Source organism: Coturnix japonica, chromosome Z (assembly GCF_054131305.1).
Source record: "Coturnix japonica strain WE chromosome Z, WE-NBRP24, whole genome shotgun sequence".
NCBI classification, from domain to species: domain Eukaryota; kingdom Metazoa; phylum Chordata; class Aves; order Galliformes; family Phasianidae; genus Coturnix; species Coturnix japonica.
Genome location: NC_140702.1, coordinates 42,137,293 through 42,150,797, shown reverse-complemented (window position 1 = coordinate 42,150,797; position 13,505 = coordinate 42,137,293). Strand labels below are relative to the sequence as shown.

At 37.9% G+C, this 13,505-nt stretch overlaps 1 protein-coding gene across 7 annotated transcripts in view; it reads left to right on the top strand.

Moving 5' to 3' along the window:
• Nucleotides 1-13,505, top strand: part of ADAMTSL1 (ADAMTS like 1) — a 379,149-nt gene that overhangs the window by 275,266 nt on the left and 90,378 nt on the right. For 4 of the 7 annotated variants that reach the window (XM_015849101.3, XM_085529433.1, XM_085529434.1 and 1 more), the window contains 2 exons: nt 8,507-8,557; nt 12,445-12,649. In XM_015849101.3, the coding sequence (XP_015704587.2) occupies nt 8,507-8,557; nt 12,445-12,649 (256 nt within the window). Of the gene's footprint in view, nt 1-8,480; nt 8,558-12,444; nt 12,650-13,505 lie in introns of all 7 variants that reach the window. The other 3 variants (XM_015849102.3, XM_085529432.1, XM_085529435.1) reach the window with 2 other exon arrangements.

Here is a 13,505-nt window from a genome sequence, read left to right as displayed (position 1 = left end):
CGTGTATAAGAAGAGGAACAAAACCACAGAAAGGAATGGTCTTTTGTTGCACTGACTTCCCTGAACTTCAATGAAAGTCAGTCTGTGACCACTCACAAACCTCAAGCATTTATTTGTGTAATCTAAACCTCTTGGTCCTCTTGTGTGGCTTTGCTAAAAGACATTCGAAGGCAACTCAGCAACCGTACATAAGGAGATGTCCATTTATTTATCTGATCCTTTCTTTCTAGAGTAGCTTTACATCAAGTTTGATAAAGATTTCACAATCAAATGTTACATGAAAATACATTATAGCCTTTCAGATTACTGGGGGTTTCCATCAGGGAAAAAAAAAAAAAAAAAAGCCAGGAGAAGAAGGATGCTTTTAGAAACTGCTGGGATGATGATTACATGACTGGGGGTAATTTCTTCCCAAACCAACTGTAACAGCTTCAGACTAGGTAAGCGTTGTGGCATTATCAGAGCAGAAAAACCTGTCCAAGCTCAAGCTTTATTTTATCTCTTCTAAAAAATTAAAGTGATTTTCATAACTACAGATAACACTCCAATTTCTACATCACTAAAGATATATGAAACCAAAATGTATGACAGTTTATACTCCTTTTCTCTGGTAAATTCATTTTTAATGGCAGCTCTTGTTGCAACAAATTAAAAGCTAGATATATTATCAGGCAGTTAGAAATGAAAATTTCCCTGAATTATTAAGTGAAAATACCAAATCTCAAAATTCAGTATTGTTTCAACAGTATTGCACATTCTTTAACTTACATATTTTATCATCTTTTTCATTAGGATGCCTTAAGCATATTACATGAAGAATTCAACTTAAGCAGGGCTACGTGAAAAGTATTTCCTGTTGAGCATGTACTCAGAAATGATTTTTCAATGTAGAGATTGCCTTCCCACAATGCAACAAGACTATTTTTATTTAGCAGTGTTCTGCCCAGTTCGGTATTTAGTTTCACTTGTTCTAGTTCATTCCAAGTATATATGTGTATATTTATATATATATATGTATATATACACACACACAGTTTTTTTCAGGCTACTTAAATATATTAATAATGCCAATTAGAAACTTTACTATAGAAAATACCCTGTATGTTTTCCTTGGTGGCCTCCTCAAATCAGAAATGACGCCTTTGAATTTTTTTAAGCAAATGTCAGTAAGGTAGGGTCCGGGTCTGATCAGGGAGACATATAGACATATATATGAGTGCCTCAGAAAACAGGGTTGCTGAAAGATGTGAATTAATATGGGTTCTGTCTTTAAGATTCATATTTTATGGTAGCAGTAAGAAAACAACTTGATATAACTGTTTTTTTTCTTAAAACCTAAGTTGCTATTTTGGGGGGGGGGGGAGGTTAAATACAGCTCTGAGTCAAATGCGCATTTTGCCTCAGGAATTTGTACTGAGGATATTTTCCATGCTTTTCCCAATAAATTTAAATGACATGTGTAAATACTAAGACAACTGCATAGAGGAAAAAAAATAACTTCTGGGCAGATTTCAGGAAGTAATTTTTGTTTTATGTAAGACATACCAGGGCAAAGTTGTTGATATAAAGACCCAGAGGGGAAGGGGAGTCATTTGGAAGCACGGCTCTGCCATCCTGGGGTCCAGGCAGTAACAGAAAGCAATTGGCTTTTTGGAGACATCCTCACAGAATGCCAAATTGCAAACGATTATTTCCAAAAGTGTCTTTGTAAAGAATTCAATCACCAACAATGGACAAAAAAAGAGGATATCTGCAGTAACCTCTGGAATCTCAATGCTTTCTTATAGTCAGGAAGGGGGTAGGTGAGGCAGAACAAAGGGTTGGGACTGTGAAGGAGGAGGCATCTCGGCACTGCAGAGCATTTGCCGTGTGACAACCATTCTGCTCTTCCAGTATAAAACAAAGATCACAGTTCTTTTTCCTGGCAAACTCAGTTCCAGTGAGGCATATCCGATTAGTGGCTGCTGTGTCTTCTTATGGTATGTCAGTGAATGCCTCAAAAAATAATTTTGGAAGACTACAGCGACGCTGAATAAAACAACCAAGACAGAGAGGTTACATGAGAATTTTCAGCAAGGGACAGTCTGAAAGAGAAGATAAGATGAATATTATGACTGTCGTGTAAACTTCCAATTACTTATCTCTTTAGGCCTACTGTGTGAAAACTTTCCACTTTATTGTGCTCACTATGAAAAATAATTATCAGCATTGGCATTATGACTAGTAAATAAAAAAAAATAAAAAAAATGAGGCTGAGTCATGTGGAAAATTGATCTTTTTTTTTTCTTTTTTTTTTTTTTTTTTTTTTTTTTTTTGAAGGGGAGGGAAATCCAGTTTTCTATATTCTTAGAGGAGAAGCAGTGAGTGAAAGGTTATGTCAATTTTATCAAGTCTATCCCCTTCAGCATGGCTCCATGCAACGCTCTTATTTCAAGTCTTCAGTTAATTGTGAGTCTTTTAACTATCCAAAACTTTACAGTCTTGAGGGTTTATAGAGGTGTTTTTAGCTGTCATCAGTATCCTCCTGACTGATATCTTCTAATGAAAGGAGAAAGGATTTTTTTTCTGCTCTGAGAAAAAGAAGTCTGTTTAAACTTGACTTAACAGGGTGTGCTAAAGACATACAGAACAAATCTGACATGCTGTAAATTGAACATGCCATTCCTTTTATAATTCAAAGGCATTCCTCCAAAAAGCAATTTTCACAAATGTGTTGAAGATTTTTATGCCACTCATCATTGTGAGGTACCCTCTGGAGTAAAATCACTGCTGCTTCTAGATTTCATCTTCAGCTTTTAGGTTGTATTCCCAGCCGCATCATTCTTTGTTTTTACCTATCTGTTCTATTGTTTACGTCCTACCTATCTCTGAAACACATTAATATGGCCTTCTCTGAGTCACAAAAGCTCTCCTGATGTTTTTACCAGGGCATTTCAATGCTGTATAAAGATTTCCAAAGGCAACTTTAGCAAAGACTCTAACTCATGCAGCAGTTGTCTCAAAAGCGTCACAACAGCAAGCCTCTAGCAAGCGGCTGTTTTGTCACTTTGCTGAATATTCCAGCCCAGTCTGCACAGGCAATAATCCTAGAATCTTCTAGAACACTATCAGTAAGCTCACACACAGAAATAATGGTAGAACTGGTGGGAAAACTTTGGAAAATTCTGAAGTTCAAGCAAGATTTTCAGTACCCAAAGATCTGAAAGAATTCTCAAGCATGCATGGTTTGTGGAGTCCTCCAGCAAAAATGCAAGCTTGTTTTCTTTCCCATCACGGTTTTCTCTTTTGGCATTCTCACTTAACTATTATACCCCTAAGCAAATTTGCTGATGACACCAAATTGAGTTTTTGCACTTGGGTCAAGGGTAATCCCAGATGTGTATACAGCCTGAGAGAAGAACTCCTTGAGAGCAGCTCTTCAGAGAAGGACTTAGGGGTCCTGGTATATTAAACCTCAATGTGAGCCAGCAGCGTGCACTTGTGGCCTGGATTGCCAATGGTGCCCTGAGTTGTACCAAAAGAGGAAGGGCCAACATAGTAAGGGAGATGACTATCCCTCACTGCTCTGCCCTTGAGAGACCTCACCTGGAGTACTATGTCTGGATCTGGGGCCCCCAGCAGAGGAAAGATGTGTAGCTTTTGGAGGAGGCTGGAGGAGGGTAACCAGAGTCAACTAAGTTCAAGCGTAGGCTAAAGACCATCTGCAGATACTCCTAATGCATAAAGAAGCAATTTTCTTTTCAAGTCAAATAGGCAAAAACTAGGATTGTTGGGTAGGGCAAAAGGCATTTAAATTAAGCTATGAAGAGTTTGTCAGAACAGGCAGGAAGGGTGGGCCAGGAAACATCCATCAGAGCAAATATATGAATAGCAGAGCAAATTCAGGAGGTAATTTATATTAAAGAAAGACAAAAGATAAGGAGGGAAAAAAAAAAAAAAAAAGAAGAAAAAAAATTTGTGAGGATTGAATCAGGATGCATCAGATAATCACAAGTTGGGGAGGAAGTCCTTGCACTGTAGTAAGCATCAAACAGAGATATCTGTCTGTCCAATGTGAAGTTGTGGTAAATAGTCTGTTTTATTGCATCCTTCATCCAGAAGAGAACAAAATTACAGCAAGTAGTGAGGCGGTCACTAAAAGATATTTGCACTGGAAAGTCCATTGTTAACACAACAAATTTCTGTACTTGCCTACATCAGCCTATATCCAAACCTGCATAAAATAATAAGCAGAATTAGAAAGGTGAAGATTTTTAGAAGCATTACAGAAGTGGTGCAACAGGAAGTAGGTATTTTTGCTGCTTTGAAGTAGTAACACCTATTTCAAGTTCTGTAAAGTGCTTAGAATTTAGTAGTGTGTGGCAGTGATAATTAAACCATGTTTTCCAGCATTTCAATTCTGTACACCATAAGGAAGTAACTTATTATAAAGATGAAGTATTGTGCTGAATTTGCTGTCTAAAATGTGAGGTTTCTGGAGGGTGGCACAAAAGTAAAGTTTTCTCAACAATATCTCACACTGGTTAATTAAATATCCAATGAGAGTCCATTTTAAAAATGTTTAGGTAGGGGATAGTTGCCTTCTACCAACCTGCAAAGATCATTAGAAATCATTAAAAACAAAATACATCATAAATCTTCAAGTCCCATACTGATCAATAGCTAATCATTAAATCACTGATGCTTAAAGGAACGAACACAATGGTATTCATACTGGTAGTGTATCTGAGAATTACTACACTCAGTACTTGCAAAAGTAAGCGTTCAAAACCAACATTGCCTGTACTAAGGTATTGCAGTAGATGTCATCAATCCTAGCAATGACTAGAAACTGTGATAATTTTAAAGACCAGCACATGGAAACCTTAGCAAATACCATCTTTTTAGGGATTTTGATATCTTTTTCTCAAGGCAGACAGTGATCTTGTAGCAGAAGGTGATGACATTCTGTTTTATCACTACTGAGCATTGTGCCAACTAGGAGCAGTATCATGCACCAACCTAGTGACAAGATTTGTAAAGTTAAATTTGAGACTTTTTCACAAGCCTGTAATCTGTCTAGTGACAATCAGAGCTCTCTTGGGATTCATGGCTTGGATGCTAAATCCTCGTCTTATGTTACATGATGAACTTTTTCATATCTCCCAGGTTTTCCTTTCACTTCATGAGTTATTGCATGAGTCCCCATTGGGAAAGGAGTAGCAATTCCAGGAGTGCAGTCAGCCTTTCTCAGTCGCCATGCCCCTGCTCAGCTTGGCAGGTGCTGACACAAGAGCCAGGGTCATGCAGAAAAGGGAGGCAGGAGGGGCTAACACATAGTTCAAGAGTGTTATCAGGTAGCTACAGGACAGAGATGTTCAAGCTTGCCATTTATGCTAAGGGGTTAGCTTGAGTGGAGAAAGCTGTGCAGGAATACTTTCAAATAAATATTTGCATGGATGGCAGACCTAGGTACAACACACCCACCTCTGGCATGTGCAGTTCCAGCTCCAGCTGAACATATGCCTTGGAAGAGCAATTTTACAGTCACTGTCAGTACTCAGAAGGAAAACAAACCAATCTGCAGAATATGTGGACACAGCGTGTAGGTCTGAGAGACATGAGAGGTTTCAGGCATGAGGGACACAACAGTACTTCACAACTGCTTCATGCTCCCCTGCTCCTTCTGAACCAAGTTTATTCTGGGTGTCGTATAAATTAATCCCATCTGCTACTTCAGTGCCATCCAGAAATCTCAGTGCAGCAGAAAAATTATTAGTAGCTCTCTCTGTTAAGCTCATTAGTAGCTTATTTAGCACATTATCCTCTTTGTGTTGTCCAAGTACTGCACAGTGAACAAAGCCCATATCCTAGATCTTTTCCATATTTTTGTAGGATTATGATGTGTTGATAGGTTCATGGAATTTAAGCCACTCTGTCCACTGAAGAGGTGCAGATTCACCAAAATCATCTAGGCAGTACTTCTTCTATACTTTGCTTAGGTCAGCTTTTTTTTCTGTGAACTATGAATGCACACATGCAAAAAACAAACAAAAAAAAAAAAACAAAAAAACAACCACCCCATCCATAAGACTAGCTTACAAAGATGCAGTTGCCATTAATGGTGCACTAACCAAATGCTTTTCTGCTTTGTCTTCAAACGGACATTTAAAACCATAAATGTAATCTTTTCATATCAGTGTCAGGGGCTTTGTCCTCACTTTGACCGTGGAGCTTACCTGAATCTGTGAGAGCCAGTGTGTGAACCTTTGGCAGCCTCTCACATGCACAAGGGGCAGCGTCAGTAATTCTGTGGAGCTTTATATGGTTTACAGAAATGCACTTTATGAATGTAGAATTCTTTGAGTGTCAAGCCTTTCCAATGACAATATTAATTTAGTGCTTTGTAAATGTTATTTAATCTTCATAACAGTGTTTGGATGTAGTACAGTTATTTCCATTGGAATGGCCTTGGATATTATGCATTCTAATACATGCAGACCTGGATTATGCATACAGACAATGTTTATTAGAAAGAAAATATTTCTCACTGCAATGAGAGAGAAATGTTTTTAAATCTGTTTCTTTCGTAGGCACTAGGTGCTTTTACAGTATAATTATTTCATTTCTGAACTTGGGATATTAATCTTTTTTCCAACCAATCCTCAGCAAGATGATGAGCTGGAAAGTGCAAAAGGCTTCAGAGTAGATCTTCAGCAGCAGTGGTAGAACAGTCAGGAAAACAGCAGACTCTCAAAAGTATGAACCAAAAGAAAAAGGAAAATGAAATGAAGAAGGAAAAAAAAAAAAAAAAAAAAAAGTTTCTTTCCATCTTTTTAACATAAAACTGGATTTTCTCAAACTTTTGCAGGCATTAACCAATCAAACTAAAACTGAAAAGGCTTGCTAGGTGACCATAGAATGACTTGCTGGGTGGCTGTAGAATAAATGATCTATTTATCTTCTCAGAGTATCCCTGGACCAAATCCGCCATCCTCTGCATTTTTACATTTTGTGGAGATGGGCAATTCTTTCTGGATACAAATATGCAGACCCACATAAGGGACTCCTGTGACTGCAGAGATTGATAGAGTGATACAGAGCCATCCAGGTCCCTATAACACACTCATGGGGTTTCTGCACCTTTCAGCACATTAGCTGGAAAATTCCAACACACTGACCTAATGCTGACTCTTTTCTGTGAAAACACAATGGAATCTATCCTTCTGTCACGGTCAAATTGCACAAATATATATATATGTGTGTGTTAGTAAGTCAAGTCTCCTCTGAATATTTAGACCACTTAGAAGGAACTCTTTTGAGAATAGAGAATACTTTTTCCCTTCCCCCTCCTTTTATCCTTCCTCCTTTCAGAAATCCACGGCAACATAACTATCATCTCTCTTCTGTATAATACTCTCAAACACCACCTTCATTCTTTTCAGTGAGTTTCCTCTCTTTGTTACTTGGACTGGGACATGTTCTCTATTCTTTTACACCTAGTATTTACTCTTTGATGGTTCTGTCCACCCATCCCAAGTCACTTATTGCACCCTGGCTCTGACAGAGGTGATATATGAGGTGCTCTAGGATCATGTTTGACATTAATAGCCATGCCAGATAACTGGGAGAGGATGAGGGTAGAGAGTTACTCTGAGTCAGAATCTATCAAAATGGAAAAGTATGACATTCCAGGCCAGCAGTTCAATGAAATCTTATATTTGCAAATACATTGAATGATATCCATCTTGCAGATTACTGTCATGATAAACAGTTCTGATAATTGCTAGTTTTTATCTACATTATTGCCAAACTGTCTTGACAGTGAAAAAAAAAAAAAAAAAAAAAAGAGCAAACCAAACCAAAAACAGCAACAACAAAAAACAGAAGCCCTGACAGGTTACTCTTCTCTCCAGCTTTTGCTGGCTTCAAGGTAAATCCAAATGAAGAGACCAATTCTGAAGGTGAATGAAATTGGGTGGATTTAAGGTGGAAAGATAGAACAGAGGATATGAATTCTTGCATGGGAGTACTTTCAGTCCCTAATCCCAGCTTCTGTAAAAGCAGAAGTCTTATCTGAAGGGCAGAAACAACCATAAAGTAACTAAAAAAGGGTTTAATATAGAGCTCTTTGAACTGGACAGAGGTTCTGTTGTCATCAGTGACTTCCAATCTAATTATCATGTGAGAATTTTTTTTTCTTATGACAAATTATAACCTAGAAAGTCAAGTAATTAAAAAATTCATATGGATAATTTTGTGATAGTAGGCTGGTTCTTAGTAAAAAATTAGTATATTCATTAAAACAGAGTAGTAATTCATGGTTTATTATTTAATGACTTGGAAACTGTAAGATGAAAGCATGTGTTTTAATGTCATAGCAACTTACATAAAATATCTTCTTTGGTTCTCTGTTTTGATTTTGTTTTTGTAATGTTGTGTAAAAAGTTGTATAAAGTAATCATTTAGTATTTATTTTATTATGTGTACCTTCTACTCAGAGGGTTGGCATTATTGTTCCTAACAGTGATGGATACAAGCAGATCATGCCCTATGACCTCTACCATCCCCTTCCTCGGTATGTAAAACAATCAACCAGATGCTAGGATTAGCTAATACGTTTATTGATTTTTCCTCTTCCCTGCAATTCTGCTTTGCTCTCAAAATAAGATAACAGATTCTGCTTTCTTTTTGCTGTGAACTCCTGCAGATTAACCTAAAAATGTTCGACTACTAACTTTGTTGTTATAAATTCTATTGCTGCAGAACAGAAACAATATTCTAACCAAAGCACTAACATGGCTTCATTAAATGTGTGGTCCCTTTCTCTCTTCCCACAGTATTCCCCCATCCCTCCATCCTTTTCTCTATCACCTTTCCTTTTCCCTCCCTTTACTCAAATCTGAACATGACTGTGAAATGAAATATCATACCTTCTATCTGTCTGATGTTTCTGTTTCTTGCATGCTTATAAACTGTGAGATTTTTATTTCAGACGGTATTAGTGTTGTGTTCTGATCAAGCAAACCCACACTAATGCCTTTCTCAGGGGCATTAATCTGTTGGTTCCTCTGACAGCTCAGAGATCGGGGACAGAAATGGAATCAAGGCACGATGCATATTATTAATTATCTCACAATTAAAATGTCCTTAATGTAAGACTTGAGATTTTAATGAAGATAATTACATGAGCAATTACTTTTAAAGCAGGTAATAATGTTTGTACTGGTAAAAATGTTTGATGAATGAGGGATAATAACCAGGTGATTCTGAAACACTGCTGGGACATGCAGTAGTACTGAATTAACTTATTGTGTCCCATGATATCTATTATGCAACAGAAAAAAACTCTGCCATACCATTAGTCGCACCATGGTGAGGAAGTGATCTCCATCAAATCGCAGTGAGGACTTCGTGCATAAGTGCACAAATGCAGTGTATTCACATTTGACACAGGGTCCACAACAAATCACAGGCTTATCCCAACCTGATTGAAAAGACAAGGAGGAGAGTAGCTTATTTCATAAACTGTAGCTGCTATTCATATTAGCAATCTTTATGTGCGAGTCATTAGTAAGGGTACATAGGTTGCTCCAAAAGTACACTACCTAATTATTTTCATGGAAACAACAGCAGTTACAAGTAGCACAAGAACACTTTTTGGTAGAGCAAGTTCTCATCGGCAAACACAATTTTCAACATAGTCACCACCATCAGCTCTGCATTTTCCTCAGTGATGAACAAGAGCCTGTACGTAACAATGTGCACCAGTGGATGTGACCCACATCACTGTTGCCACTGCTGAAATGCACAATCCACCACCTCACTGTGCTCATACCTACTGTTTGGTCTCCATAAGCATTCACAAGTGTCAGTGAATGTCAGTGGGTGCCATTTTTTTTTTTTTTCTGCATGGAGGAATTAATTGCCACCTCATTGTTCCATCTGCACATCAATGTCAGATGCCATTGTGTCAGGGTGCCCCTCTGCTGCCATCTGTCAAAAGGCAGCAACATGTACTGGAATATTGGTGGGAAGATTTGGCCTCTACTGCCATGCCACCAATAACTACCTCTGGTTTTGTGTGCCAATGTGATAAAATAGAAGGTATTACTTTCAAAGTAGCCCTTCACACTTTTTTTTCTGGAACACATTTTTTCTGTGTTTTTTATTAAAAAACACACACATAACTACGAACTTCAAAAATTAAATCTCTGTTGTTAGGGAATACAGAAGCTAGAATATTTATGCAGGATATAAGACTAGCTTTGAGAATGCTATATTTTATTTCAAATGTGTTCAAAGACCTTGCACACTGACAAAAACAAGCATGTATCAGTGGATGATTCAGCAGCACTTAACAGTGGAAGGATTGTATTTAAGGAAAAAGAATCCTCAGCTGGCAGCTGGGCAGAGGCTTTTTTACATCTGATGAAAATCCAAGATGAAGGATTAAAATGCCCTGAGGTGTTTGGCTTTCATTAACACTGAAAGCGATCAAAAGCCTGGTACAGTTTCTCAAGCTTTTCTGTTTTCTCACCTCACAACAGTCCCTTTACATCCACTCTCCTGGCCACTCTTCTTGTAACATTTTTGCCAGAAGCTCAGGCTGCAACTGCTGTCCGGGTCCTTTACCCCCCCTCTACTCACATCTGGTCCTATGAATCCACAAGCTGGGCTCCAGTCTCCCTCCCTCAGTCCTAGAGGGAAGACACAGAGGCAGATCTCTTCACCAAGCCTCAGATGCACAGACAACAGACAGGTCTGGCACGAGTCAGGGCCAGGACAAGGGGACGAAAAATTCCTGTTCTCTCAACCCAGGTACCTCAGGAAAAGCTCAAAAACTAACAACAACAACATCAACAATAACAAACACAAAACAATCCCACAGTCGGACCAAATTGCTTGCCTAGATTCAAGCACCTCTGAATTGCCAAGGTGGCCAGAGGCACCCAGCAGCCTTTCCCAATAACTGCAGAAATTCCATCCACAGCTGCCTAGTGCCTGGCTCAGGCTGGTGTCAAGAGTTTCTGCTGCTTACCAGTTTCACTTTGAACTCTCTTCAGTTATATTTGTGATAGTTAGAGACCTTAACTGAGACTTGTCCAGAAAATCCACAGGTAACACATTTGAATTATAAATGTCATGGTACTCAGCTATGACATATGGGGCTTATAGAGATCACACCATGACATGGTGTAAACATCATTTAACCACTTCTTTGCATTCAGAAAGAGAATTAGTTGATGGCTTTACCATTCATAAACAACGATTAATATATGCCATTTCAGAGCACTTTAAGCCATTATCCAAGTGCAGGTTGTGCATAAATGTACTGGAGCTGATAAGAATAAAATGGACTGATACAATGAAAAATCAGAGGGAAAGATAGTTTTTTTTCATGTTGTTTAACAACTTCGGTGATCATGTGAGGTGAACTTAATGAGACTAATTACTTAGTTGTGACTACAAGAAAAACATCCTCACCTACCACTGTTTTTCTTTCTTTCCTGAAATAGGAACAGATGGGGATCTTACCACAACAATATTTAAAAACTGAAAAAAACCACAATCTTGTGACCAAAATAATATTTCAAGTACCTTTTTTTTTTCAAATCTCCTAGTAAAAATAGCCACACTCATAGCTATTGTAACAATGGTCCTGTATCCTTTCTGTGACAGCAGCTTGAATATAAGGGAGGAAATACCCGTCTGCATTTTATGCAGACAGACATATATGCATATAAAACAATACATACATTATTGTATATGCATCATAGTGGGGGTAAAAAAATAAGCCTTATTCATGGCTTTTCTGACCATACACACTGCAATGTGGATTTGTCATTACAGCATTCAAATGGCACCTGTTGCGAAAAGGTAGTGTCTGAATTAGTCCCCCTGCTTCAGGTCTAAGAAAACAAGGCCTATGTAATTTATACATCCGCAGCTATATATCCTATCAATATAGCTTCTTCTTCTCTTTGACAGTTTCCTCCAATTCTCTTATTTTTTTTCTCCATAACTCAGTTTTTCAGCTGAAAGAAGCACTGCTATTTTTTTTTGCCTCTTCTAGCAAAAGTAACATTGTAAGTTCAGGAACAGAGTGAGCCTCTAGCAATTTGTAACAGATTTCTCAGAATGCGGCAAATTAGGAAGACATAATCCCATCAGCTAAATAAAAGAGATTATAATAAAATTAGTAGTCAGTTAATTAGTAGTAGTTAATTAGTAGTCAGAATTAATGTAGAGAGGAGGTTTTTACATTTAAGTCTGTAAATTAAAGATAGCACCTATTAGAGTGCTTTGTTGATATCACCACTTATGTGTAAATTTTTTCTGAGAGTAACTGAAATAAAAGAAAAACAACTTCAGGTAACCATTTATGCATTTATGGGGCCAGTAATGGGAACATCAGAGGTTCCTTTTGTTGACTCTTTTCTGTCACGTTTTGCTTTTTCCCAGATGGGAAAGTACACCCTGGACTGCCTGCTCCTCATCCTGTGGAGGGGGCATTCAAAGCCGCAGTGTCTCATGTGTGGAGGAAGACATTCAAGGGCATATTAGCCCCGTGGAAGAATGGAAGTGCATGTACACTCCAAAGATGCCTGTTGTCCAACCTTGCAATATATTTGACTGCCCAAAGTGGCTTGCTCAGGAGTGGTCACCGGTAATCTGTTTCACTTTGATGATTTCTTATTTTGTATATTAAAAACACATCTTGTATGCAGAGAGTAATAGTTTAGTGAGCTTGTTGAATTAGAAACTTTTATTATTTTCCTTCATCTGTTTCAAATCACACTGTTTGTCTAAATACAGAGTAAATGCACAGGCTGTGTATTAATAAGTTTTAACAGCATTAGGAAGAATGATGGAAAAATAAATCAGATTTGAAATGTTGATTAGTGATCCTCTACTAATAATAGACTGAGAACATAAATGCACACAACAAAAGCAGTAAGCTGTTCATGATCAGGTAATAGCACATGTCCTTCTTCTTCTCAACTAAAAATTGTCATAAATTTCTAATAATTTTCTCGAAAATTATAAATCCATAAATGACTCTGTTTTTCTCCTATTCATGCACAAAAAAAATATTGAATTCAGTTTCTCATCACCCTGATTTTTCTACAAGTGAGATGAGTTCTTAGAAGTTAAGCTGTTTTATCCACAGATGAGGTGTTCTTTATTGATCGCAAAGTGTTTAGCAAGCTGCTATCTAAGAACAAAGAAACACTGGTACTATCCATAGACCTTCCCACTGATTGTTAGGTTTGATCTTGACCCGTCCAACCACTTCTGAAACAATCCGCACAGGGGGAAGGAGTGAAGTACCTTACCAAACATAAGTGAAAAAAGATGTAAGAAAGTGTCTTTGGGAAGAAAGCCTAAATAGTTTCCCATTCTGTTTGGTGCCATGTTCCAAAATAGCTAAGTGTCACCTCTCTTAACCCATAAGCTCCAGTACTTTGTGCAAGCAAAGTGGAGTGGCTCTAGATGAAGCTGACAGGGTGTTACTAAGCATA